The 26622-nt window shown below is 54.6% G+C and overlaps 1 protein-coding gene across 14 annotated transcripts in view; it reads left to right on the top strand.

The window, feature by feature from the left end:
* Positions 1 to 22853, top strand: part of DIP2A (disco interacting protein 2 homolog A) — an 83265-nt gene extending 60412 nt beyond the window's left edge. For 5 of the 14 annotated variants that reach the window (XM_032486840.1, XM_032486660.1, XM_032487223.1 and 2 more), the window contains 17 exons: positions 1388 to 1589; positions 2378 to 2487; positions 2570 to 2650; positions 4974 to 5097; positions 9714 to 9835; positions 9939 to 10071; positions 11213 to 11322; positions 11794 to 11924; positions 12429 to 12597; positions 12925 to 13095; positions 14886 to 14947; positions 15453 to 15510; positions 17081 to 17155; positions 18438 to 18612; positions 19011 to 19164; positions 19702 to 22153; positions 22439 to 22853. In XM_032486840.1, the coding sequence (XP_032342731.1) occupies positions 1388 to 1589; positions 2378 to 2487; positions 2570 to 2650; positions 4974 to 5097; positions 9714 to 9835; positions 9939 to 10071; positions 11213 to 11322; positions 11794 to 11924; positions 12429 to 12597; positions 12925 to 13095; positions 14886 to 14947; positions 15453 to 15510; positions 17081 to 17155; positions 18438 to 18612; positions 19011 to 19164; positions 19702 to 19954 (2130 nt within the window). In that variant the 3' untranslated portion in view covers positions 19955 to 22153; positions 22439 to 22853. The other 9 variants (XM_032486954.1, XM_032486893.1, XM_032487129.1 and 6 more) reach the window with 7 other exon arrangements.
* The last annotated feature ends 3769 nt before the right edge of the window (positions 22854 to 26622 follow it).

Below are 26622 nucleotides of genomic sequence, written 5' to 3'. Positions count from 1 at the left end.
GTATTGTTAAAATGGCCCCGCTACCCAAGGCAGTCTACAGCTTCAGCTCAATCCGTAGCAAATTACCAGTGACATTTTTCACAGAACTGGAACAAACAATGTTAAAATTTCTGTGGAAACACACAAGACACTGAATAGCCAAAACACTCTTGAGAAAGAAGAGAAGCTGCCCTCTGGGTCCCCAGGCAAGTTCAGAGGACATGGCCTTCTTTGTAGCAGGTTGTGCAGGAAAATGAGGTCCAAGGTTGACTTCAGGGTGATAAGCTGGTTCCGGGAAGCCTCTGAAAGTGACCAATGAGTTGTTCTGTTTTCTGTTTTATTGTGGGCTATTGGATTACAGTTATTCTCTTTATTTATCAGTGGTCAGTGGGGGCCTCTTCGGATCAGCTCCTGAGTCCTGTGGACACACCCCTGGTTCTCTGAGGCCACACTGAGAGCAGAAGCTCGGACACTCGGGGAGGTGGTGCAGTTCATGTCCTAGACCTAGAGCCCTGCTTCTTCAGGGGAAACAGAATTTAGGACCACCATCTGGGCACATGATGTTACTGGCTTTTTTCAGACAGAGTAGGAAGTGATGTCAACTTTCTTGCAAGTTCACCCACATCATGAGCATATGCTGCTGGTTCCAACTCAAGCTCACGTCCTCAGGGTTTTTCCGTAACTCTGCTCTTTCTCCCACGCTGAAGAACCGCGGTGGTCGAGGACTGCAGCAAAGGTTCTCCTGGACCTGAGGCCACTCTGTACACACTGCAGTCTCCAAACAGCGGCCCCCACACAACCTCTGAAGCATGAGATTTCCAAGAGCAGCTTACAATGTTTTTTCAATTCTTTTTGCCCATAAGGTGTGTCCCACTACAACTGGACTAATCAAATTGCTATGTTTAAAGTCACTTTGAATACATTCTTTCTGTGGGGCTGTGCCACCAACCTGATTCCAGTTTCGCTGAGTTCATTTGTTTTAGTTTACTTTCAGTTGTTATGGGTTGCTTTGTCAATTTTTAAGTTTTTTGTATGTAAAACACTTACATGGTTCCAAAGTCAAATTTGAAAACAAGGTATGTTCAGAGGAGTCTGGCTTTTGCCTTGCCTTCCCAGGGCTTCTCCCGCAGGAGGTCACATGATCACTTTTATGGCTTGTCTAACTTTCTGTCTGTAACGTGCAGTTGCAGATTCCCATCCACATGTACACAGACGCAGAATTTGTGTGTGTGTGTGTGTGTGTGGAATAACGCAAAGCACACTCTTGTCTCTCCCTGTTTTTCACTTAGCAAAACATCCCAGGGTCTTGAGTATTCTCACCCAGGGCTGCTCCCAGCCTCCAGCTTCTCACAAGCCCGAGGAGCCAGCATGCGCTCAAACACAGCTCCTTGTCTCTGCCCCCATACAGGCCGTCGACAGCATCCACCAGGTGGGCGTGTACTGTCTGGCCCTGGTTCCCGCCAACACCTTGCCCAAGGCTCCTCTCGGAGGGATTCACATTTCTGAAACCAAGCAGCGCTTTCTGGAGGGGATGCTGCACCCGTGTAATGTGCTAATGTGCCCTCACACGTGTGTTACCAACCTCCCCAAACCTCGCCAGAAACAGCCAGGTTAGTTGTACACAACAACACACGTCTATTCAGCCTTAAAGTCAGTGGCAGCTACACTTGGGTTTAAATGGTGCTGCCCTGTTGGACCTCACATCCCTTGGGGGTGGGGTTAAAAGCCAGAGCAGATGGCACACCAAGTCCATCACCGCCTCCTGACCCCTTGGAATGAGAGCACGTCGTGGTTGCGCTCCTCGCCTGTTAGAGCCCATCCCAGGACTGAGCCAAGCCTAGCACCTTGGCTCTGAAGGCTGGGCGGTGGCTCCCTGGGAGCAGAGATGGTGCCCGGGGCTTGGACTCTTACGCCCATGGGACCATGGCGGGCTGCGCGTGCGCTGCTCAGCGCTGCGATCTGCCATGGCCTCCTGGCCAGTGGGACCTGGGAGGTCTCGGCAACAGGGTTTCCCTTCCCTGATTTAACTGTTATGTACACATTTTCATTCCTTTGGTTATGTAAATTCTTAGTAAATGCTAACTTTTCTTGATATTTGAACACATAAAATATCATTAAGTAAAATTCATTTAATCGGGAAGATTTCAGTGAAATACATTGCATTCAGCTGTGGCCAAGTTCAAATCAGAGCCCCCAGGCCCATGCCACGCAGTGAGTTTCTTAGATAGCATTGCTTACATTGAGGAGAGAGTCTCTGATACTTAGCACCAACCTTGTAGCTGGTTTCCCGAACACCTGTGTCTTAGGGAAGAGTCAAGTGACTGCCTGTAAATAGAAGTCGTGTGTCATTATCCATCACACTCCCCCACGTCCCACTCAGAAGTCCCTCGTGTTCTAGAGGTCGGACCAGCCTCCATGATTGTCGGGAATCTGGTTGCCGGGAAGAGAATTGCTCAGGCCTCGGGGAGGGAGCTGGCTCACTTGGAGGACAGCGACCAGGCAAGGAAGGTAAGGTGGGCAGCGGTTGAGGGGGCGCCTCTTGGGCGGTTGGGACCCCGCCAGGACTGAGCCTCTCGTGCCCTTCCCGCAGTTCCTGTTCCTGCCAGACGTGCTGCGGTGGCGGGCCCACACCACCCCCGAGCATCCGCTGTTCCTGCTGCTCAACGCCAAGGTGAGGCCTGCCAGCCACATGGGTGTGGCGCTCGGCCTCATGGTCTCACATTCGGAGAACAGCGAGCCTTGACGCCCAGGCCTGTGGCTGGCGTGGTTCTCTCTGTGGAGCCTCAGCTTCCACACAAGCCATGCAGTTACATCTCTGAGGATCTCACATCTAACAGGAAAATCCTCATGAGCTTGTCTTGATTATGCCCAGTGTGCATGTTAAGTGAGTTAAGAGGAGGTGTTTACTTTGTGAAAATTAGGAATTTAGACTTTGTGCATTTGTTTATAGCTTTAGCAAGACAGATACGTCTCACTGCCTTTCTGTGGGCTTCTAAGGTGTAAAGAAGGAGAAAGTAATCCTCACATCCAGTTGTGGGCCGATAGACAAAGTATGAAAAAGTGACAGTTAAGTAACAGTAAAAACCCTGCATGACTCGCCATCAGACGCATGGCAGGGGCCGCAGGGCCTGTGCTCTGATGCAGTAGCGGGGCTGCTGTGGTTTTAGAAACACACACTGCCCACCGCTGGCCACTGGTTCTTCACTCAAAACATACTGGCAAGTGCCTGCTTATGCACTCAGTGTTAAGTAAGATAAGAAAGGCCCCTGTTCTCAGGGCACTGAAGTGAGTCTTCCCTGCTGGCAAACTAGTCCACAAGAGAGGCCTTATCTTCCTTGTTCACAGTGGATCTGCAGATGGAGACCATGCTCAGTAAACATTTGTTTTACGATTGTTTGAGTTCTGAAACGTGGAGAAAGCCAGTAAATGACAGCTGACCAAGACAGAGTCAGCTCATGACGAGGCCTGGAGATCCATACAGAAGGGCTGGGAGCAGGCGGGGCCGGGGCACTGGACTTTAACTAGTGGGTGGTGGGAAGCCCCAGACCTGAGCCCTGAGGAGCGACAGGCAGCTTGTGATTCGGAGCAATTCCTCTGGATTATGAGGGTGAGTGTGGGAGCAGGAGGGCCCCGGAGGCTGTGTCCAGACACCAGGTGACTGTTCGGAGAGACGGAGGGCAGGGGTCCTGCAAGGGCCCGAGACTGGCTCTGGGCTGTTGGCTGAACGCCTGTGCAGCGGGGCGCTTTCCTGGGGTGGGGAGCTGCCCAGGGGGAGTTGTGCAGACATGCTTACCAGGCATGCGGTCAGCCCAGAAAAGCCCAAGACCGTCTTGAGCTTCGAAAGTTCAGGAGGAGCCAAGAGAAGACCATCTGGCCTTCTCCAGATCCATCCCAGACTTGGCTTAAAGTCACTCATAAGGTTTTGCATTTCTTTTGGTTTGCCAGCCTTCTCAGGTTTGAATTGTCCGTAAGTCCCCGAAGATGTGCTGACCTTTGACCCAGGAGGAGGCCTGTGCCTGTGCATGTGGTGCCCCAGCACGAGGCGGCCCCTGGCCTGAGGGATCCAGGTCATCCGAGGGGCCTGGCGGGGTTCCGGGCCTTTGGGCTCCTGGGGTGTGCCCAGCGTGACGCTCTGCACCTCAGCTTGGGTGTGAGGTGTGAGTCTAACTCGCGGTGCAGAACCCCGGGGCCTGCGCGGTGGGACCCCAAGCTGAGGAGAAGTGAGGGGTTTGGATGCTACCCTGGGCCTGAAGGGTGTTGATGGTTTTCCTAAGAAGGACTGACAGAGCCGAGGCCTGACTTGGGTCAGTGGCAGGAGGGGGTCATTAGCATGGGGCTGGTCCCGGCCCAGAGGTCCTCAGCAGAGACCCCGGTGAATGCTGAGCCCTCAGGTGCGGGGCCACCCCACCAGCCGCTCATCCTCCAGACGCCCAGAAAGAGCAGGCTGCAGGTGACGCAGGCCACGGACCTGGCTGGTGTGGCATCTGCACGTGCATGAAGTGTTTGTTTACTTCTTGTTTGCTATTTACTGATGTGTGTTTCTTTTCAGGATAATGGTTGCTTCTGGGGAGGGAGAGGGTGGACTGGGGGTGTGTGTAGAGTGGTGATGATGTATTTTACGAAAGAAGTTGAAACAGTGTTAAAATATTAGGTAATGAGAAACTGGATATTTATTCGATTATTCCTTATGATATTGTAATATTTTAAATATTTTCTCAAAAAGGCCAAAAGAGTTTACTTTCATCTCTGAGCCTGACTGTCGTGGACAGGCAGGCTCTGAGGAGATGCTCAGTGGCCAGGCCCTTCACTGCTGGTGGAAGAGCCCCTGCCAGGGCCCTAGCTGAGATGCAGGGGCTGGAGAAGGCGGCGGGTGTGTCAGGGCTGCGTCCCAACTCCCAGCCGAGGGTGGGACACGGTGTGCACAAGTGTCCCCAGATCCCCTGAGCAGGCGCCCTTGGCCCCCGGCTCAGTGGTGCCCATGGTTGCTTTCCCAGGGCACTGTCACCAGCACCGCGACCTGCATCCAGCTGCACAAAAAGGCCGAGAGAGTGGCTGCTGCCCTGACGGAGAAGGCTCAGCTGAGCGCCGGGGCCCACGTGGCACTGGTCTACCCCCCAGGTAAGCAGGTGGAGCCTCCAGGCCCAGCCTGCCGCCTCTGAGCCTGATGCTGTTTCATCTTCCCCCAGCACCCGCAGCCCGTGAGCAGGGACAGTCTGGTTGTGCGGGTGCCCCCCCGCCCCGCCCAGGTCTTAGTGCCACCGGCTGCACCTTCCTCCTGTCTTTTCCACACGGCTGTTCTCCCCGTCCTCCCCAGTCTCTCCCTGCAGAGCAGATGCCTCTAACCTCTTAACTGCCAGCCAGCTGAAGAAGTGGGTCTTCACCTGCCCATCCCAGCACCTCCTCATTATCCCCACGTCAGCCTCTGTCCTGCCTCCCGGGGTCACCGCTTCTCCCCAGTTTGCTCGCCTGGCTGAGCACCCTGGACATCATGGCTCCATCTGCCGGCTTTCTTTCCATCTGACATGTTGTTACGTCGCTGAATCTGCAGGCTGCCCTCTTGCCCGCTCCTTGACCCTGTGGCGTCCTCCAGTCTGGAGCTGCTCAGCGGGCCCAGACTCTGGGCCACTGCCAGGTTCATGGGCCTCGCCAAGACCCCAAGCAGTATAGAGCTATCTCCTCAGAAACTGCAGGTCGGGTCTCTCAGTCTGTGGAATTAGCGTACTAGCAGCCGTTGGTGCCCAGCGTCCCACCCCCACTAGTTCGGGAGGGCCACAAAGTGGTGGCCTTATAATTCTGTCATTCTCTTTACTCACCGGTCCTCCCCTCGGTAGTGCCAAGCCACCAGGGCTAGGGTTCACCTGTGAACAGCAGAGTAAGTGTCAGGTCTTTCCTTCTGGTAGTGACACGAATTGTTTCCCATCATTCTGGGGGTGCTGCTCCCAGGTGCTCAGTGTGACCTCTCATCCTGACGCCTCCTGGCTGCCTGGTAGCCCAGACGCTCTGGTCAGTTCCCCCCAGAACGGCCCCCAGAACGGGTTTCCAGGTGAGCTGCTGTCTGTCCCCTCCCAGTGAGCAGAGCTCGGCATGATAGCAGGTGTCCTTGTCCGTCTCAGGCAGTGCCTCCTGCGTTCACACTGTGTGTCCCGTTCAGTTCAGGGTTACAGGGTTTTACTGAACCCTTTCTACATTGTGTCTGTGTCTCCTTTTCCCCCACCAGGAATCCTGGTTCTCCAGGGTGGGGGAGATGACGGAGCTCAGGTACCCCGTGGTTGCTCACTTGCTTTATCCTCCATCACCAGTGGCACCGCCAAGTACTGGTAGTGACAGGCGACCACCAGTGTGCTTTTTGAAACTGCTCACATTTTCCCGCACCCGCCGCCTCTGCCCCTTTTCCCTGCATCTGGGCCCAGTGCCCACTCCTGCGTCTTCCTGGTGCACTGGTTTTCTAGAGTCGACTTCTCAGGAAGGGCTCAAGGGAACAGTATCCCAAGTTCTTGCTTGTTGATGGCAGTCTGTACACTCTGTAATTGGAAGTCATTTTTGCTGGATGGGAAACCGTTGACTTGCATTTTCTTTTCTCGAGCATCTCTAACGTGTCCATTTTCTCCTGGCTTCAAGCACCAAGGCCAATGAGACCCTGATGTCCGTTCTCATAGGGGTCACTTGGCCTTGGTATCAAAAGGGTGTTTTTCCTTTCCTTACAGCGCATACATAGTAGTAAGCTTGCTTGCTCTGGGTCAGCGTTCCCATGTGTGAGGTGCCTTTAAACGTGTAGTTGCAGGTCTTCTTTCTGACCTGAAGGGGGCTCTCTGGAGCCACGGTTCCCGTGTGCCCCCTCCTGGTTTCCCTCGTGTCCTCGTGTCCTCGCCTCGCATTGGATCTGCTCTGACATGTTCTCTGGAAGCGTTTCTGTTGGAGTTTTCCGCCTTCTCTGTCCATCCTTTCGTCCGTCCGTCATCCTGAGGTTGTGTCCGTTGTCTGCTCTGGGGCCCCTGCTAGGTCTGTCTTCATTTCTGACTTTCTGCTTCTCATTTGTTATTCTTTTACGTCTTGTATCATTTTCTTTTCATGTATTTTCGCACATTCTGAAGTTGAAGACCAGCCCGAGTTTTCAGCTGCTGCCTTTGCCTGTATGGGCAGGTGATGTTCTGCTCCTGTTTCTTCTTCACACCTTGTGAGGGCCTTAGCTTCATGTGGTGGCCCCTGGGCCGCCGTCTCTGGGCCTCCCTCCCCAACTCTGCCCTGTGCCCCACTCCCTGGGCCCTGCTTTGTTGGACTGGGTTGCTGGTCCCAAACCTTCCCAGATGTTAGCTGTCACCAGTGAGTACTTGAGTGGTCTCCTCTCCCTGCCCTCTGACCAGAACTACAGTTTTGAGAACAGGACACTGGTGTCCCCCCCGGTGGGAACAACTGAGCCTCCCTGGGGACTCCAGGCCTTCCGGTGCCCTCCCTGCCCCATGCGGGTTCTCGGAAACCTCCCTCGCTCTTCCCCCAGTGCAGCCCCGACGCTGTCCTCACCCCCAGCTCCCTCCCACGGCCCACTCCATTCTCTCCTGCCCGGTCACGGGGTCTCGTTCTGGGAGTCTGCTCTTGGCTGTTCGGGGTGGGTTTCTCCCAGATCTGGCACCTGGGTGCCACACACTCGGGATACATGTCTCCTTGCTGTGCCCTAGCTGGACCAGGAGCCCCAGGTTTCTGCGGGTCTCTCCGGGCCAAGTTGGTGCCCTTCCAGGGTTGGAGGTGATAAGGTGTCACTTCCTCCTCTTTATCAGCTTGTTCTTCTTCAGGAACCTCTCTGGGATATGCTCGAGCCTGGGACCTTCCCACTTCCTTGCCCATTTAATCTTCATCTCAGGAAAATGTTCTTTTTCGTTACTGCCTCTTCTTTTCCTGCTTCTGGAACTCCTGGCTTCTGTGTAGGTGAATCTTGGATCTCCTACACGTGGTTTCCCTTGGCGTCCACTGTGCTGCCCCGTGTGCCCAGGCCCCAGCGTCCCATCTCTTCCGCATGTCCGTTGGACACCCACGGGCCCCAGCACTTTGTGCTGGGACTCTTGCTGCTGAGGGAGCTGGGGGGCCACTCCCCGGGGGGCTGCCATGGAGCGTGGACGTCTGGTGACCACCCAGCCACATGCTCCCTGCTCAGGAGCCACGGCGAGGTGGCAGCCTGGCTTGGTTCCTGATCTGGACATGGGGTGACTTGGACACTCCAGAACCCCTGCTGGCATCATAGCTACTTCTGCACCTTCCACTCTTGGAACATGTGGCCGTTTTCCTCCAGGACGGATGGCCATCCCTACTCTTTACCTGCCCTTGGGCTCCGGGGGAGGAGGCTGAGCGCCCCTGAGGACGGGAGGCTTTCTGGGGCTCAGGGCTGGGGCTGCAGTCACAGGAAGGGAGAAGAAAAGACAGACCGGGGCCTGAGCCCCGCTCTGCTCTGCGGTACATTTGACCCTGTTCATAAAAAAATTTTAGTGAATAAAGGAAAATGCATGGTGAAAGTTCTGAAGTTACACTTTAAAAGCTTACCAGCAGGTAGCAAATGTACTTAGTAGCCAGAGGGCAGAGCCGGGCCCTGCGTGAAGGCTGAGGGGTGCAGACGCTCTGCGGGTGCACACGGGGCCTGCTGTGCACTTCCTGGGGAGAGCTAAGACCCTTTCCCAGAGGGGTGTGTGACCCAAGGTATTAAGAACCAGTGTTCTCTGGAAGCTGCAGAAAGGTGGGGTGCAGGAGGGGTGGGCGCTCCAGATGCTCGCGGATGACGCCAGGACAAGAGGAAGGTGCACACGAGGGCAGGTGAGCTGTGTGGGTTCCAGGAAGTGACCCCTGGATGATGCTTTCTTGTGTTCATCGGGGTTCTCTGGGGTGATGTTCGTGGTGCAGGGGCTGAGTGGTCGTGCTGGGTGTGAGGACGCAGTGCAGGCGGTGGTCTGGGTGGGTGGGCTCTGGCTCCGTCAGTAACACACTGAGCTGCCCCAGACCTGGTGGGGCATCAGCTTGTAGCCTGGTGAAACCCACAGCTGGGTTAAACGTGGCATGTTTACTGTAACTCTGGAATCAGCAGCCTGAGTTTGGTGTCTTGTAGCCTAAGGATGCCAGACAGGGCCCTGTCTGACTTGAGGGGAGCACCTGGAGGGGCCTCCTGGGTGTGGGGGCACAGGTGTTCTCAAGTCAGACTTGAGTTCAAGAGGAGAAAATAGATTTCAAGATCCAGTGTCCCCAGGTTTTAATTATAGAGAATTTTAAACAAGTAGAAAAGTTGAAGGAACAATGTGTCATGTCTTTAAGAGTCAGGTGGATGTCCTGGCCCACCCCCAGGGGTATGGGCCTCCCCAGGAGAAGCGTCCAGGCCCCCACATTCGGGCACAGATGCCTGCAAGGAGCTGTGGGGCCTCTGGGGCAGGCAGCTCACCCTCAGAGGAACCCTGCTGTCCTTGCCCGCCCTGCCGCCCACTCTGTCACACAGAGATGGCGGGCAGAGGGCACTGTCCACGGGGCCGGGCCTCCCACATCTGTGACATCTGTGCCTTGGCTGCGCACCACCCTCCCTGGCCTCCCAGGGTCTGGGCAGGGGCGACCTGCAGTGAGGACTGCTGTCTGTCCATCCCTAATGTGCTGTGTTCTGTGAACACCCAGTCGGTATAAAGTGGGTGGTTTCATCCGCTTCCCTCGTCCTTCTTGTCGAGCTGTGGCCGCCTTTGACCACTGATGCCCTCTGACCACGTGTCTCCCAGGGCTGGACCTCATCGCCGCCTTCTACGGCTGCCTGTACTGTGGCTGTGTGCCTGTCACCGTGCGGCCCCCACACCCCCAGAACCTGGCCACCACGCTCCCCACCGTCAAGATGATCGTGGAGGTGGGCGTGCACAGCAGCTGGTGGGGTGGCCTGGGCCTGGGCCCTCGAGTACTTGGCTCCCGGACGCTGTGTCTCACTCGTGCTTCAACCCTGTGGTCTGCAGGTCAGCAAGTCTACGTGCGTCCTCACTACGCAGCCCATCGTGCGGCTGCTCAGGTCCAAAGAGGCAGCAGCCGCTGTGGATGTCAGGACATGGCCGACCATTTTAGACACAGGTGTGCGTCCTCGGTGTGCTGGTATGTGCGCTGCCCGCCCCCTGCCCGGGACGAGCCCCCTTGCTTCCTTTGTTGTAGGGTGTGCATTGTTACTGCCCACAAATAAGAGTCAGGGAAGAGCAGCCCGAGTACATGGTGGGGAGCCTCGCCGGCAGGTTCCTAGCAGCCTGTGTCCACCAGCTGGAGCCTAGAGCCAGGCACACACAGAGAGTGGCTGGAGGGGAGCAGAAGTCCTTGCCCGAGGCCTTTGCACCTGTGGACCGAGCTCTTCCTGCCTCTCATGCCCGCATGTGTTGATAGTTGTGGGGACACTGACAGCTCCCACGGTGCACACACGCCCGGCCTTTGTCCCCATCATTGGCCCATGCTGCCACACCCTAGGAAATGCTTGCAGGTCATGGGAACGGCTGTAAACCCCCGGCCCCTCTGCCTTGGCCTGTCGGGTCAGCCTGGGGGCTGAGAGCGTCTCAACCCCTCCCCATCAAGACACCCCAAACCAGCAGCCCCCGTAGGCCCCACTGGTAACTGGAGGTGCACAGTCACATGGGTGTCAGCCAGGGTGCAGACTGGTGGGTGTGGGTGCCTGTCCTTGTCAACCAGAGCACCGCCCATGGAGGAGGTCAGGTACTGTGCCTGCCTGCCTGATACCATTGACCAGCCCAGGGCGCTAGTCCAGGGCAGCTGGCGTGGGGCCCTGGGGTGGGCTCAGGAGCAGATGGCTCAAGGGAGTCCTGTCGCCTCACTGGACTCCCTGCCGCATGCCCACCTGTACTCGGTCCACCTCGTGCTCCTGCAGGAACTTGGTGAAGCACAGGAGCCCTGGGAGCCCGTCCACGGCGCTTGCTGTGCCCGAGTCGTTAATCCTGGCTTCGTCACAGGCTCTGTGACCTTTGCCAGGTGCCTGCTCCGCTGAGCTTTCCCACGCAGTTCTCACGACCTGTGTCCTTCCCACTCGCCCACTGTCCCCGTCACCACATGCTCAGTGCACTCGGTGAGGGTCCACTCCATGTGACATTCCCCGATGGAGCGAGTAAGCTTCCCCACGTGTGTGTGCAGCCCAACTGCTGCTCTGAGCTCCCCAGGCCCCAGGTCCGAGTCCTGCCTCATGTCTCCTGCGAGAGCCTGAGTAACAGCCACGTCGCCCGTGTCTCCTGCTCGACAGATGACATACCCAAAAAGAAGGTGGCCAGCATTTTCAGGCCCCCGTCCCCAGACGTGCTCGCGTACTTGGACTTCAGCGTGTCAACGACGGGGATCCTGGCGGGTGTGAAGGTGGGCGCTCTGGTCACAGCTCCTGTCTGCTCAGCCCTGACCCAGGGGTGGCAGAAGGGTGCTGGTGCAGGTCTGCGCAGGCCTTTCCTCCTGCTCAGAGCTTGAAGCAGCAGTATTGTTCCTTAAAGTTTGTGTAAAATACCAATAAACCCTAAATTGGGCTAGCCTGAAAGCAACACATATTTTGGTATTTCATGATCTGATGTGTGAGCATTTGGTCTCGACAACCAGGTGGCTTTGGTGGATCTCCTTACTGGGAACCAAAAGCCCCATTACAATTCTTTATTTTCCTGGAGTTTCACTTAGAAGACTTTTGGTGTGCTGTTTCCTGGGTCTTCTTTGGTTTATGTGGGATTTGAGCCAGCCATCTTTTCAGGAAGAGAATACTTCTGGCCTGGCGGCTGGGAGAGCAGACCCTGCTGTTAACCCTCTCCTTCCACATCACTGAGCACTGCCTTCATTTCGCTCTAGATGTCGCACGCAGCCACCAGTGCCTTGTGCCGCTCCATAAAGCTGCAGTGTGAGCTGTACCCCTCCAGGCAAATCGCCATCTGCCTGGACCCCTACTGCGGCCTCGGCTTCGCCCTGTGGTGTCTGTGCAGGTGAGTGTGGAGGGAGAGTGAGCAGGTAACACCCCCCACACCTTCCCTCACCCCCTACTGCTGCCATGCACCTGGGGGGCTGAATTGCTTCTCTAGACCCCCACCTTTCTCAGATATGGTTCTGTTTCCCAGGAAGTGGAAGATACATGTGTGAGTTGGGTTGGTTGGTTTGGGTGTGGGGTGGGTTGAAGCCTGGATCTGAAACTGAATAGAAAAGAAAAAGGAAATTTCTTGTTAAATTCACGCAGTCTCTGTTACTAGTACTTGGGCCGAGACGATTTAAATCCATGCAGTCCAGGGAAGGAGGGACAGAGCCTCACACGGAGAGCCCAGTCCTGGCCAGCAGGCCAGCAGGCCCGCCTGGCATCCATGAGTGGTGTTCAGGGGCCTGGCCCCCTCCCTGCCCCCACCCCCGTGTTTCCCGCTGAAGCCCCACTTGGTCAGGGCAGCGTGGCTCCACCCTCTACCCTGGGCCCTGCTGACCCACCTCTGTTGTGGCTGCAGTGTCTACTCAGGACACCAGTCGGTGCTGGTGCCCCCGCCAGAGCTGGAGAGCAACGTGTCCCTGTGGCTGTGGGCCGTCAGCCAGTACAGGGCCCGCGTCACTTTCTGCTCCTACTCCGTGATGGAGATGTGCGCCCGGGGCCTGGGCGCGCAAACAGCTGTGCTCAGGGTAAGCACCGGAGGAGACCCGGGCCCTCCAGCCGTGGGCTGGACCGGAACCCCCCCCCTGCTGTGTGCCCCCTCCCCGCCCCCTGCGCCCCCTGCGCATGATGGGGTCTTTGAGGCTTCAGGGCTGAGAGGGAGGGGGCAAGAGGGTGGGGTCACTGGCAGCGCAGAAGGCAGGTGTGGGTGCGGAGCTGGGGTGCCCCCTGGTGCTTCCTACTTGGAATTTTGCGGCCTGGAGGCAGCGGGTTCGTGTGGCTCTGCCTTGGCGCTCAGAGCCCGGTGGCATGCATGCACTCGGGCCACTCAGTTCCTAAGGCCATTCCTCCCACAGACGAAGGGTGTGGACCTGTCCTGTGTGCGTACCTGCATGGTGGTGGCCGAGGAGCGGCCTCGGATTGCTCTCACGCAGTCCTTCTCCAAGCTGTTCAGGGACCTGGGCCTGCCTGCTCGTGCCGTGAGCACCACGTTCGGCTGCAGGGTCAACGTGGCCATCTGCCTCCAGGTAGGGCGGGGCCCGGGGTGTCCGCGTGCCAGGCCTTTCTGTCCTCCGAGCCTGTGATGTTGTGTTTTCCAAACGGCAGTTTAGCCTCCAGAGCTGAGTGTTTTACAGAGTCTTTCCTCCTTGAGGAATAAAGGCTTATTTGGAAAAAAGCACAAACTGCTTTTGAACAGTAACTGTTGTCTTACCTGGAAGAATTTCTAAGTTGGATACAGTACACAAGTGATTTTCTAATGCAAGAGTGAACTTACTGTTTCAAGACATTTAGCAATTCTAAATGGAAACGCTGTAAGTAGTGTGATAATTTGTATTGCCCCAAGTTTGTTTTTGAAACATTAGGTATTTTACTTATTAAAAGGAAACATGGTGTCAGAAACCAAACAGCTAACTACAGTGCAGTGCTATTTACCGCTTCTTCAGGTGACTGGCTGTCTTCCAGCTTTTATACTAGTATCTCAGTCCCACTTCTTTCTAAGACACGTTGAACGCCTGGCGCACATGCCGGAGGTCGTTGGGAGGAAAGGGAACCAGGGCAGGAACCAGAGCAGGCCTGGGCGCGCTCTGTCGTCCCCAAGCCCCTGTCCTGCACCAGCACCTGCTGTTTCCCGGTGTTCCAGTGATGTCCTCTCCACCATGGATACAGCTGACCGTCTAGGCCTCGCGCTGACCCTTGCTGAGTGGTGGGAGGTGGTGAGGTGGTTCTCTCTAAGGTCCCTCCTGGCGTGGAAAGTGTGACTGAGTCTTGACTGTTGACGTGTGGTGAGTGGCTGTGAGTGCAGACCTGCCTGTCCGCTCAGCACCTAAAAGCCTGTGCCCTCCTTCCTGGAAGCTCACAGGCGTCTCTGCTGCTTGTCAGCACATGGGAGGCGGCGCCCACGGCACGAGTGTCGCTGGGATGTTCTCGTTTGCGTTTCAAGATGCAGTGACGCACTTTGCTCTCTCTTAGCCGTGTTCTCACGTCCTGTTGCTCTGTTTGTGTTTCCCGTGGCTCCTCCCTGTCTCGCTCGCTCTCGTTCTCGCTGGCCTCCTTTGTCTCTGTCAGCCCAACAGGCTGGGAAAGCTGGCTGAGCAGGTACGACTTGACCTTGGCCTTGACCTCCAGGGGCCTCTGGGCTTCCCGAGAGTTCATGGGCTCTCCAAATTAACGTGTTTCTTTTGCTGTCTGGCTTTGCGCACAGTGGGTATTATTTGACAGGTTACAAAAGCTTCTTTGTAACCAAATTTAAGAGCAAAACTATTTTCAGAAGCATTTGACATCCATAACATTGCCTCTAGGAAGGGCTGTGTTTAGTCTCAGTGAAGAAATGTTTGTTTTAAATCCAGGGCAGACATAGGTTACATTGTCTGGGACCTTCAGAAATGATATTGGGCAGAGTGACCATTTAATTTGCTGTCCCTTATCTAAGGAAAAGGAACATAATGTCCTTTAATCAGGATCAGCATCAGGTGAGAGGAGAGAGTGAGGACATCGCTCCAGCCAGTGCCAGCGGGGCCTACAGGGCCCGCCCTGGGTAGGATTAGGCTGGAGAGAGCCCAGCTCGGTGGGAGCGCCCAGACCCAAGTGGTGTTTTCCTAGCAGCTGGTGGGAAAGGGCGCTGTTGGGGCTGAAATGTGACCTTGTACGACTGGACACCTTCGTTCATTGTTACTGGGGTCTCCCTCCTACTCATCCCCTGGTTGATGTTTGGCCGGAGGGCAGACCCCCTCCCTGGGCCATGCCCACGTGGATGCAGGTGCTCCGGACATGGGCGAGAGCGGCCCCAGGTGGACGTTCCTCTGCTGCTCCCCTGCAGGGCACGGCCGGTCCCGACCCCACGACCGTCTACGTGGACATGAGGGCACTGCGCCACGACAGGTAACGCCCAGCTGGTGGAGAGCCTCCCTCTCCCCGTGTTCTTCATCGGCACCCTCACAACCAGGGGCGCTCACAGTGACCCAGCGTTTGGCATTTGGCATTTGGCTTTTTCTGGGGTAGAGGACAGGTGAACCCACGACGGGGCTTGTTGACACACTCCTGTCTGGAGGCAGGACGTGGGCTTTCCATCAGGAGATGTGGCCTGGGGGCCTGTGTCTCCCCAGCTTCAGGGCTGGGAACTGGTTCCCGGCCCCCAAACATGGCTGTGCTGCAGGTCGAGGGAAGCGGTGGTGGAGATTCACAGGGGCGAGGAGAGAGGGCCCAGGGCGAGGGCCGAGGAAACATGAAGCCAGCTCCTGCCGGCACCTGAAGTCACTGTTCCAAGGCCACAGCAACAGACCTGCCATCATGTGATAATTCCTGATCAGCTGATGAGGTGCCTTTTTGGAGATTGTTGCCTGGACAATAAATTTGATTCTGAAATCTTTCCCCTGTTAATTTTTAGGGTACGTTTGGTGGAACGAGGTTCTCCGCATAGTCTGCCATTGACAGAGTCTGGAAAGGTATGAGGGGACTTGCCTCCGTATGTGTTTTGAGTCCTTTCTGTCTTACGTGGTCCCTGGGAGGCGCTCGCGATGAGTGCAGGCGCCCGGGGTCTGGGCTGGGCTGACGCAGAGGGCCCCCGCCCCACGCTCCAGGCCTGGCGGGGAGGACTGCAGGTGCACAGACCCAGCGGGGCCAGGAAGAACTCAGCCCCTGGTCCAGGTGGCAGCCAGGAAGTGGTCACCAGGGGAAAATGAGCCACCGGAGAATAGGCGTCCTCAGAGCCAGGAAGGGAGGATGGCGGTCGGACCCATCAGGCAGTGCGATGAGGGGGGCCTGAGGGAAGCCAGTTCACAGAGGGCTGGGCTGTGAGGCTGGATGTGCATGGCCCCAGCTTGTGGCCTCCCACAGCTCCGGAGCCAAGGCCGGGGTGGCCATGCCCACTCTACTCACGCTCCTGTGGCCACAGCTGACAATCCGGAGCAGGGAGGTGCCCAGAGAGGGACAGGGCAACAGGGGCAGCTCACGACAAGCCCGTGGTGAGTGCTGGGGGTGAGCACAGAGGAGCAGAGACCGGGGAGAAGTCTCAGCTGGTGCAAAGGCCCTGGGGCCACAGGGGCCAGTGTGGCTGGGGCTGATGGGGAGTGAAGGCCGTGGGCAGGAGGGCACAGACCCACAGAGAGGTGTGCACCCACTCCTGTCCTCCCTGAGCATGGAGACACCCACATGCAGTTTGCAGCCCTTTTTGCAAACGTGGAATGTTTCCCTGTACTGTCAGCATCAGCGCACTTATGGCTCTGAACCCCTTTTTGATGGCCCCCACCGTGGTTCTGTGTTACAGTAACTCAGGCCTGACAGGTGTGGGTCCTGGAAGGGGCTCCAGCTTCAGGATTGGAGCCACACAGGGAGAGGCTGGAGGCTCCGGCAGCATCCAAGGGAACAGCATCGGGCAAGGGCATGGGGACAGTGTGGGAGAGGAGGGCCTGGCTCTGACCTGCACTGGCCTCCCATGGCTCTTCCTCCTGTCCTCCATCTGCCTGGAGGGTCCCGTCGTCTCCCGTTTTACATGTGGGGAAACTGAGGACACGGACAGGTGTCCAGGTCGGGAGCAGCCCAGTGGGGGCCCTGGACCCGAGGCAGCCTCCCCTGGGTGGGTCAGGGAGCCTGTGCTCAGCGGCAGCCCAGCTCTGTGTCTAGAGCAGGAAGGCCTCTTGGTGGTCAGGCTCCTGTCCAGAGCTGGGAGGCTCGGGGGGCCGTGTGCATGGACGCCCCTGCACTCCTGAGCCCTGGCCAGGAGCCTCAGCGGAAGTCCCAGGAAGAGCACGTGCTTGTGGAGACCCTCCGCCCCTCTCGGCACCTAGCAGGGTCCATTCTCAGAAACTGGGTGATTTTACTAAAATTCACAATTTATTTTTATCTGGTAAAATCTCTCACCTCTGTTAAAATCCAGCCCAGGGTTAGGTTAGCTACTGGACCTCCTCATGCACGCGTCGTGTTGTGTCCTGTGGAGCAGCTTCCAAGGGCAGGGTTTCTCACGCACTTGAGTCAGGAGGGTCTGCTGCCCTTGACGTGGAGCCGGTCTCCTTCCAGATCCTCCCTGGGGTGAAGGTCATCATTGCCCACACCGAGACCAGAGGGCCCCTTGGAGACTCGCACCTGGGAGAGGTGAGCGGGAGCCCCACGCGCCCCAGGAGCCGCTCCTGACCCTGCCCCCTTGCTGCCCCAGGTTCGGGGGTCACACACGCTTTGGGGAACCTATGAGAAGCTGTCTGCTTCCCCCTCAGCGTTTGTGCTCCTGGACCCAGTCCCTGGGCAGGATTTCAGGGTTCTCCCCGCAGATGAGCTCCCGACCCTGTTGCCCAACCTGAGCTGCAGGCACCAGGAGGCCCCAGGAGCTGCACAGGACCCGCAGCAGAGGAGGAAGCAGCCGTCCCTCAAAGGGCAGTTCCGGCCCCGACCCAGGAGCCGCAGCCCGAGGGGGCTGGCCCGGGGCAGACTCGGAGGCTGAGAGGGAGGGAGGGGCCTCTGTCCTGAGGACATGGGGCAGGGGTCCTTGTCCCCCAGGAGACAGGCTGCACTGGAGTCATGGTGCTGACCACCTGCATTTAGCAGGCGCGTCCAGAGTAACTTAGGACGGGGGACCAGGGAGCAGAGCGCAGGCCGTGGCCTCAGCTGTGGGCCCCGGGAACCCGTGCTCTGGCACCAGGTGGGCTCAGGGATCGTGTGGGCTCTGCTGCAGGCGTACTCAGGGTGTCCACACGGACGCTGCCCAGGCTCCGTCTAGCCCGTACAAGGGTGTGGGCAAGCCTGGGGCCTCCCAGGGGTGGTGCAGAGTCCGCTTGGGGGGTGCCCCAGCCCCAGGGCCAGGTGCGGTCGGGTGGGGCATCTCCTCACCACCCCTTCCCGGCCAGCTGGACCCAGGCCTGTTAGGGCAGCTGTGTGGCCCCAGGATGGTCAGGGTGGGTACACAGGCCGGGGCCTGCTCCTCGTGGTGGAAGGCCATGCTGGCCACCCGTCTCCCCTTCCAACGCTGCTTTTTGGAGCTGTCTTGAGCCCAGCACTCAGCACGGGGAACTGCCTGTGGGTCCCAGATGGGCCCTGAGTTTAGGAGAATGCCCTGGGGGCCCACGACACTCTGGTACCAGGGACACGTGTGTGGGGTCTCACTCTGGCTGGCCCCGTGTGGACATACAGGTCACTCCCAGGTCCTTCCTACTGTCAGTAATCTGATGTGAGCCCATTCACACTGCGGTCCTACAAACGTCTCTCCGGGGTCCAAGGAGAGGAATGCTTTCCTTGAAGGAGAAGTTACTTGTCTGCTTTCCACGCCTGTAAATGTAACTTAGCTCCAGACCCCTCCCCTGCCGTGTCCTGTTGTGTTGCTGCTGGGCCTCAGGACAGAGCCCAGCACTTGCAGTGACCAGCAGTCTTGTCCTCTGGGCCCCAGATCTGGGTGAGCAGCCCCCATAACGCCACCGGGTACTACACGGTCTACGGGGAGGAGGGGCTGCACGCCGACCACTTCAGTGCCCGGCTGAGCTTCGGAGACACCCAGACCGTATGGGCGAGGACTGGCTTCCTGGGCTTCCTTCGAAGGACGGAGCTCACCGATGCCAGCGGAGGTGAGGGCTCCTGGGCACGGTGAGCCTCTCGCTAGAGCTTGCTCTTCAGGTGCTCTGATGTGGTCCTCTCTGAAAATTATTCTTCCTCCCTTAACTGCTCCTGGATCCCAGCCTGCTGAGGATTGGGGTGCTGGCAGAAGGCTGTTGGGTCCTCCCCAGGCGGACCCATGGGCACATCTCACCAGCCATGTGTGGTGCTCTCCCCCCGTGTCCCCCCAAAATCGTGAAGTCACTTGGCCACAGCAGACCAACCAGATCAGGCAGAGTTTTAGGAGCCCCTGCAGATGCTGCTTTGTTTCCAGACGTGGTGAAATACATAATCACGCGTCGGCATAACCTCTGCTTCCGGGGGTGGACAGCTTGGTGGGGCTCAGTGGTCAACGGTGTCTGTGCACCAGCTCCCGGCTCCCACTGTGTGCCATCCACAGAGCGACACGACGCTCTCTATGTGGTCGGGTCTCTGGACGAGACGCTAGAGCTAAGAGGCATGCGCTACCACCCCATCGACATTGAGACCTCGGTGATCCGTGCACACAGGAGCATCGCTGAGTGGTGAGCACCCTCCTGGGGAGCCCTGGGGACCTTGGTCCCCGCAGACCCTCCACTGTGGATGTGTGAGCAGCCCTGCCTCTCCAGGAGCAGACCCCAGACACGCTCTGGGAATCACGTGCCGGAGACACACGGTTTGGATTTCCTTGGCTTTTCCTCTTTTCCTGATCACTTTTAAACCAGGAGTCTGTCCTCAGAAACACAGGCAAAACGTAAGAGCTTCAGTTACCCCGAAGCAATTCTGCTTTTAGCATGAATTTCCTAATTTACCCATGATTTCTCCAGCTTTGTGGGGAGCTTGCATAGGGAAAGGTCCAGCTTTCAAAATCAAATAATATCCTAGATCTTTAGCGAGAACTTACTAGAAGAGATATTCCTGTAAGACACGTGTGAATTGTAAATGATGCTGAACAGGAGGGTGGCATCGGGAGCAGACTCTGGAGTTTTCACTAGTCTCCAGCTGACACCGTTTCCCGTGTGTCCCTGGCCCGGAGCCTGTGTCCAGCCCTGTGGGTGACACCATCCACCTTCTCCCTGCAGTGCTGTGTTCACCTGGACCAACCTGCTGGTGGTGGTGGTGGAGCTGGACGGGCTGGAGCAGGACGCCCTGGACTTGGTGGCCCTGGTGACCAACGTGGTGCTGGAGGAGCACCACCTGGTGGTGGGCGTGGTGGTCATCGTGGACCCAGGCGTCGTCCCCATCAACTCCCGGGGGGAGAAGCAGCGCATGCACCTGCGGGACGGCTTCCTGGCCGACCAGCTGGACCCCATCTATGTGGCCTACAACATGTGACTGCAGCTCCCCTCCTGGCCCTGGGGCAGGGGTTGGGACCAGTCACGGGGCTGGGATGCGTGGAATCGGCAGTGTCTGTGGTCACTGGGAAAGGGACTCCAGGCCCCAGGGAGCCCTGTGCCCCTTCCTCCCTGCTTACAGATCCATCTCATTTTAGAAACCACTTCCTGAATTATTCGAAGAAATAGTTTAATCATCAAGCACGTTTACAGAAATAGCTGTCAGTGTTGGAGCAGACGGGGCCAGGGAAGGGGCCTGGCATGGGCGCTGCGGGAGCTGCAGGCGTGGTTCTCTGCTGTATTGCCAGTTTGCACTTTTTTTAGGCTAAAAATATAGTTTTTGATTTTAAAAATTCAATTATTTATTCCCACTTCAAATGACAAGTTCATATATAGCATTTCTGCTAGAAAGAACTTGAGGCCTGCGCTGCTTCAGTTCCATTCCACAGGGGGGCACAGAGCCCAGAAAGGCCGGTGGACGGGGACCAAGTCCTGGCTGCCCTTCTCACTCTTGGGCCCCAGTCCGGACACTGGACACACACACGCTGCCTCCCTTGGAACAGGTGTGCCCGGCCGTCCGCAGGTGTGGCTGTTTATCCTTGACAGTGGCATTTTGGGGCCGTCAGTTTAGCTGCTCTGTTTTGGGAAGATAGGCCACATTCAGGTTCAAACCACCTTCTGAGTTTCCAGCTTCTTGCTGCTCAGTTGAAGTGCTCGTTTCCCCAACCATGGTATGAGCTCCTCTCACTGCACAGAAGTGTGCTGAGTTATTTTTATTCCCAGTCAGCAGATGTGTGGCACCAGTGCAGGGAGATGCCCGTCCTCCATGCCATCTGCCGAGGGCCCCATGGTGTGTCCAAGGGGCCACGGGAGAGCCTTGCCCCCTACCATGCCCACGTGTGGCCAAGCCACATTCAGTTGTTTCATTCAAATTTGACCAGATTGAGTGATCAAATGTTACAGTAAACTCAAATCAAAGAAGAGAGCGTGAAATCCTTTAGGTACTTCCAGAGTGTGAAGTGAAGCTCGAATCTAAGAGTATTTTTATATCGTTGACGGGAAGTGTTGTAGAGTTTTGGGGACTGAGGGCAGGAAAGTCTGAGGATTGTGCACGCTTCCTGGAAGCAACCAGGTCTTTCTGGAATTAGCCTGGGTCAGTGCCTAACGAAGCCGTTGTTCGTTCTCTCCACTTTAAATTCTCCACCAGAAAGGTCTGGCTGCCCAGCCGACTCTCATGTCTGATTCTTACTTGGCTACAAGTGGCTCATGCTCAGTAGCTTTGTTGGCCTGCGGTGTGGGGTGTAACCACATACTGGAATTCAAATGGTCCTTTTGTAATTATGTACAGAATCTGTGTAACTTAGTGTCTGACACACAGAGGTTCTAGCAGTGGACTAATGGACACTCCTTATAACAGAATGGCCGGCAGGGGAGGAACTACCCAACCCTGGTCTTAATGTTGTAGTTTTATAGCCAACAGATATTGTAAAATTTTTGTATTAAAAAGTCCATGGCAGTAAGACAAAGTGTCTTGTAAATTAAGATTTTACGAAGCATTAAAATGTTTTAAAGTTACTCTCTGGGAATTCTGTATATCACACTGAAGTTTTTTATATCATTATGTTAATAAAAGTTATTGACTGTAATTATGAAATATGTGAAAAAAATTTTAATTACCCTAAATAGGATACATTATACATTCATCTTTTCTGAATATTAAAAAAAAAAAAAGCCTATGCTCACAGCATAAAATCTACAAAGCACATGATAGCGTAAAGAAGACAATGAAGTCTCCCGTGACCCTCCCTCTTGGTAAGAACGGCATTGGTATTTGATGTAAATCCTTTTGAGGATTTATTTGTTCCTTAAAGAATTTTTACAGAATTAGAATCATATAGTTTTATAACCAGCTTTTGTACTTAAGAAATTAGACATCTTAATTTATGACACGCATTTTTCCACGTGTTTCAGCAGCTGTCGTGGGGGGACCAGGACCAGAGGCAGCGCCCCCTCACTTGCTGCGTCGGGTCATTTCAGCTGCGCTGCAGGGAGCCTCGTGGGCTTGCGTGCTCGCTGGCAATGCCTGCCCTGCCTGGGCGTGGCACCTGCAGGCTGAGTCGTGCCAGGTGTGGAGCTCTGGGTGCTGCTGCGCGGAAGGAAGGGCCTCTTTCTGGCAGCCTGCTGCCCAGGCACTAGAGAAGTAAGTCCTTGCCAACTTGGTAGTCGTGTAAGTGTCTCGTCTGGTGATGCTGAGTGTGTTCTCGGGTGTTTGTGGTCATTTTAGTTTCTCATTTTTTGTTCTGACGGTTCTTACTGTGCTCCAGGGTTTTTTTTAGTGATTTGTAGGAGCCAGTTTATATTAAGAACCATAATTTCCATACTTTTTCTCGGGGCTCATTTGTTTGTTGATTCTATTTAATTCAGGTTGTTTTCAAAATGTTCTAATAATTATATGCAAAGTCTTGTTACTTGTGCTTAATTTCAGATTATGAATATAGCTGACTTGTTTTAAAGTGATTCTGCTGGGATGGTCAGCATAACCCTGTGAGGGAAAGAGCTGCTTCCTGTGTTTGCCCAGTTCCTGCCGGAGTCTGCCTTCAGACCTGCCAGCAAGGGGCTGCTGATGCCTGTGTCTCGCTGGCAGCGTGTACCGTCCCCAACTCGTGTGTGTGCTACTTGCTATGTACAAAAAGGAGAGAGAGCAGCATTCTCTTTCTATCTGAGATCATTCTGCATGAGTTTTGGGTCTTAATGGGTTGAGAAAGAAACACTTCAGTTCTGAACTGGATGCAGTAACAGTGTTGTAACACCCTGTGCAGCATTTATCCTCTTTCGTATGATGTCCATTGTCAGTAATGAAGAATTCTTTTAAGAGGTAACTACGTGCAAAATTTCAAAGCCTCTTGTGCTCAAGAGGAATGGTCTTTAAATTGTCCAAGCAGGTGGCTGGGCCGCCCCCACCCTGCTGTGGGTGGTCTGAGAAAGAGCCTGCAGCCTCGCCCCAGCTGAGCCCACTCCCCTCCTCACCCTGACCCTCCCCCTGGTCTCCTGGAACCTAGCTCTGCCTTTTGACGTTTGGTGAGGCAACGTTTTCCATGAGCCTGTGAGGTGTTGTGAAAGTGAAGTTTGCCAAGGGCAGTGCAAGGTGAGGACTGAGAGGTTATTATTGGTTTTAAGTGCCAACTGAGAATGGGGTACCTTACTCCCCAGACTCTCAAATTGACTGAAGAAGCCAGATATCATGAATGTTCATTACAGATGCCACTTAAAAGCCAAAAGTTGAAAAAGGGCCACAAGGGACTAGATGAAGCTTTGAGGAGTAGAGAGAGCACAGATGCATTGTCACCTGTCGTCACTCCAGGCAGCAGTGAGCCAGCCTCCAGGTGCCCCGATGCTGCGAGAGGCTGCAGACCGAGCCACAGGGGAAGGCCATCTGGAGGGTGCTGGGCCGATGGAGGGGACAGAAGCTCTAGGACAAGCAGTGTTTAGCATTTACACTGAGGGATAAAGAAGATCAACTGCTGGCAAGACGGCCCCAGAAATTCCATGAACATGGTAGCCAGTAAAACTGGTGAAGATTTTTTTTTTTAATTTTAAGATGTTGGAAATGGTCCTAAGAACATACAGTAAGTGAAGAAACTTCTGTGCATGAAAGTTGAGTAAGAAAAGCAAGCGTCTGTTGTTTGAACTGAGACCGCTCCCGCCTGCCCATCTCCCAGCTGAGCCACGCGGAAACTCCACTCCAAACAGGCCCAGCCAAGAACACAGGCTCCTGCCCCCAGTTACCTGTTGATGCTGCAGAGCTGGTGAGTCCTGTGAGAAGTGAGAGATTTCTTGCATCCAGCCTCCACTCATGGAATGGAGCTACCTTTGGTCAAGTGCCGCTGAGAACACAGGGCCTGGTTGCACTTCCCAGCTCAAAGGGTGGTGGCTCCATGCCGGTAGAGGCAAGTGGGGAGGACCTCAGGCTACTGTGTGTTCAGTATCTAAAGCAGGGGTGTCACTCAGAGAGACGTTCACCACTGTTCTCACCCCTGGGCCTGAACCCAGCTCAGAGATGCTGCCTGCTGGTAGAAGCAAGCTATAAAACAGACAGCTCCTCATATGAAAAGATGCTCAATATCACTAATTATCAGAGAAATGCAAATACTACCATGAGGTATCACCTCACATCAGTCAGAATGGCCATCACTAAAAAGTCCACAAATGATAAATGCTGGAGAGGGTATGGAGAAGCGGGAACCTTCCTACACTGCTGGTGGGAGTGTAATTTGGGGCACCTATGGAAAACAGTATGGATATTCCTTAAAAAACTAAAAACAGACTTACTTACCCTATAATCCAGCAATCCCACTCCTGGGCATATATCCATAGGGAACTTTAATTTGAAAAGATACCTGCACCCCAATGTTCATAGAAGCACTATATACAATAGCCAAGACATGAAACAACCTAATTGTCCATCAACAAATGATTGGATAAAGTTGTGATATATTTCCACAATGAAATACTACTCAGCTATAAAAAAGAATAAAATAATGCCATTTGCAGCAACATGGATAGATCTAGAGATTATCATACTAAGTGAAGTAAGAGACAAATATCATATAATGTTAGTTATATGTGGAATCTAAAAGAATGACATATGAACTTATTTGCAAAACAGAAACTGACTTACAGACATAGAAAACAAACATGGTTACGGGGTGGGGAGTAGGAAGGGAATGGAGGGATAAATTGGGAGTTCGTAGTTTGCAGATACTAACTACTATATATAAAACAGATAAACAACAAGGTCTTACTGTACAGCACAGGGAACTATATTCAATAGCTTGTAAGAACCTATAATGAAAAAGAGTATGAAAAGGAATCTATATATAACAGTTACTATGCTGTACACCAGAAACTAACACAGCATTGTAAGTATACTTCAATCAAAACAAACAAACAAACAAAAACAGGAAATTTCTCTGTTCTTCTCAGACTTCATTTGCACCAGAGCATGGAGAAGATAATCACAAGGACATTCAAAAACAGTACAGTGTGGTAAAGGGCAACTGGAGGAGATCCACAGACTCAGTGAAGATACAGGCTAAATTGCAGGCCAGCTAGTTTCAGGAGAACCAGGGAAAGAGACAGCTAGGAAGACCCTTCCTGGGGTTAGAACAAATCTCAAACACCGACCTTGGGACTATTTCTTCAATAAATCCTGGATTGGATCAAATTAAGCTATAGAGCAATTTATGCCCCCAGAGCATTGTTGAAAACAGTAGAGCAAGCAGCTGGCAGTTGGTGGGTGTGGTCAGGAGAAGAGACTAGCGAGCCCTGCCCAAACCAGCCACCCAGGTGACTTTAACCTGAGACTGCCCCTCCCTGGGGAGCAGCACCAGAAGCTCAGCCCTGTGGGGGCGGGGGGGGGGGGGAGAAGGGGAGAAAGAGGGACGCTTTATAATGATAAAAGGACCAATCCATCAGGAAGACCTAGTAATTATAAATATGCAGCTAACAGTAGAGCACTGAAATACACAGAGCAAACCCTGATAGAGAAGAAAGAATGATGGCTGGAGGCCACACACACTTCTGTGATGGATGGAATAAACAGGCGGAGCATCCACAGAGAAGTGGAGAACGAGGACAGGAGTTAGGACTTCAGGCTTCCTCCCAGGAATACCTTGTTCTCTCAGGGTCAGAATTTTGGAAAGATGTTCTATCAGGCCAGCTTTCTGTACAGTTCTAGAGTCTCAGAAGAGCTCCATCCTGGCCTTTTAAGAACTAAGAAAAGTGCTTGCAGGCATGGGCTTTGTTCCAGTTGGACATGAAACCAGGAGTTCCAGTGAGTGTCTGTGCGTCCAGGAGCTGCTCGGCCTTTGAGGCACGGTTTCCTGGTTTCCCGTTATTAACTTGGTATTCTAATTTGGCTATGATCTGAACAACTTCCTGCGGGCAGGGTGATGGATCAGATGTGCGCTGTCTGAGTTGCTGCCCTTGGGTCCGTTCCACTCTCTCATGTGTCTTGGTTTCTCCCTCCGACAGCCTAAAACCACCGTGGATGCTCAGGGCACTAGGTGATCAGCCTAACCCTGCCCCACAGGGAGCATCACTTACCTAATGGTTCTAGTGGGATCCACTGTAGGGCCGCTTCCCTTCTGGAGGACTGATCCTCAGACACTTCTGCTAGGTTCTCAGTCACCTGACAATGCCTTGTGGGCGGAAGGAGATGTTCCTTTTTCTTTGGACCTGACCAGGCTCAGTCTCTCATTTCATGAGCAATTTATTCAGGCCATATGTACGTAATCTTTCCAATTTAATCCAATATTTTAAAAAGACAGCCAACCCAAGTCACTCCAAAGTTGCCCCTAGGTCCCTGCCCAGGAAATGTACCAGTATCCCCTTAGGACTCCAAGTCCCAAGAAATACAGTTCGAGTAAACTTCAGGACGTCAGTTAAAGCAGTGATGTCTGGATATCAGGAGAATGCACCAAAGCACCTGAGGAGTACTGAGAGGTGGGTGGGGCTCATAGAGCCCGTGCTGGTACCAAACACTGGTTTGGGACAGACTCCAGGTGTCCTCTGGTGGGTGTCTCTGATACCCTGCTGACTAAGCCAAGAAAGTGTTGATGAAATTCAACTATCAAGTTAACAAGGAAAAAGGGAATATTATTTGAGCCA

This window comes from Camelus ferus, chromosome 1, assembly GCF_009834535.1.
Source record: "Camelus ferus isolate YT-003-E chromosome 1, BCGSAC_Cfer_1.0, whole genome shotgun sequence".
NCBI lineage: Eukaryota > Metazoa > Chordata > Mammalia > Artiodactyla > Camelidae > Camelus > Camelus ferus.
This window is presented reverse-complemented; position numbering and strand designations above follow the sequence as displayed.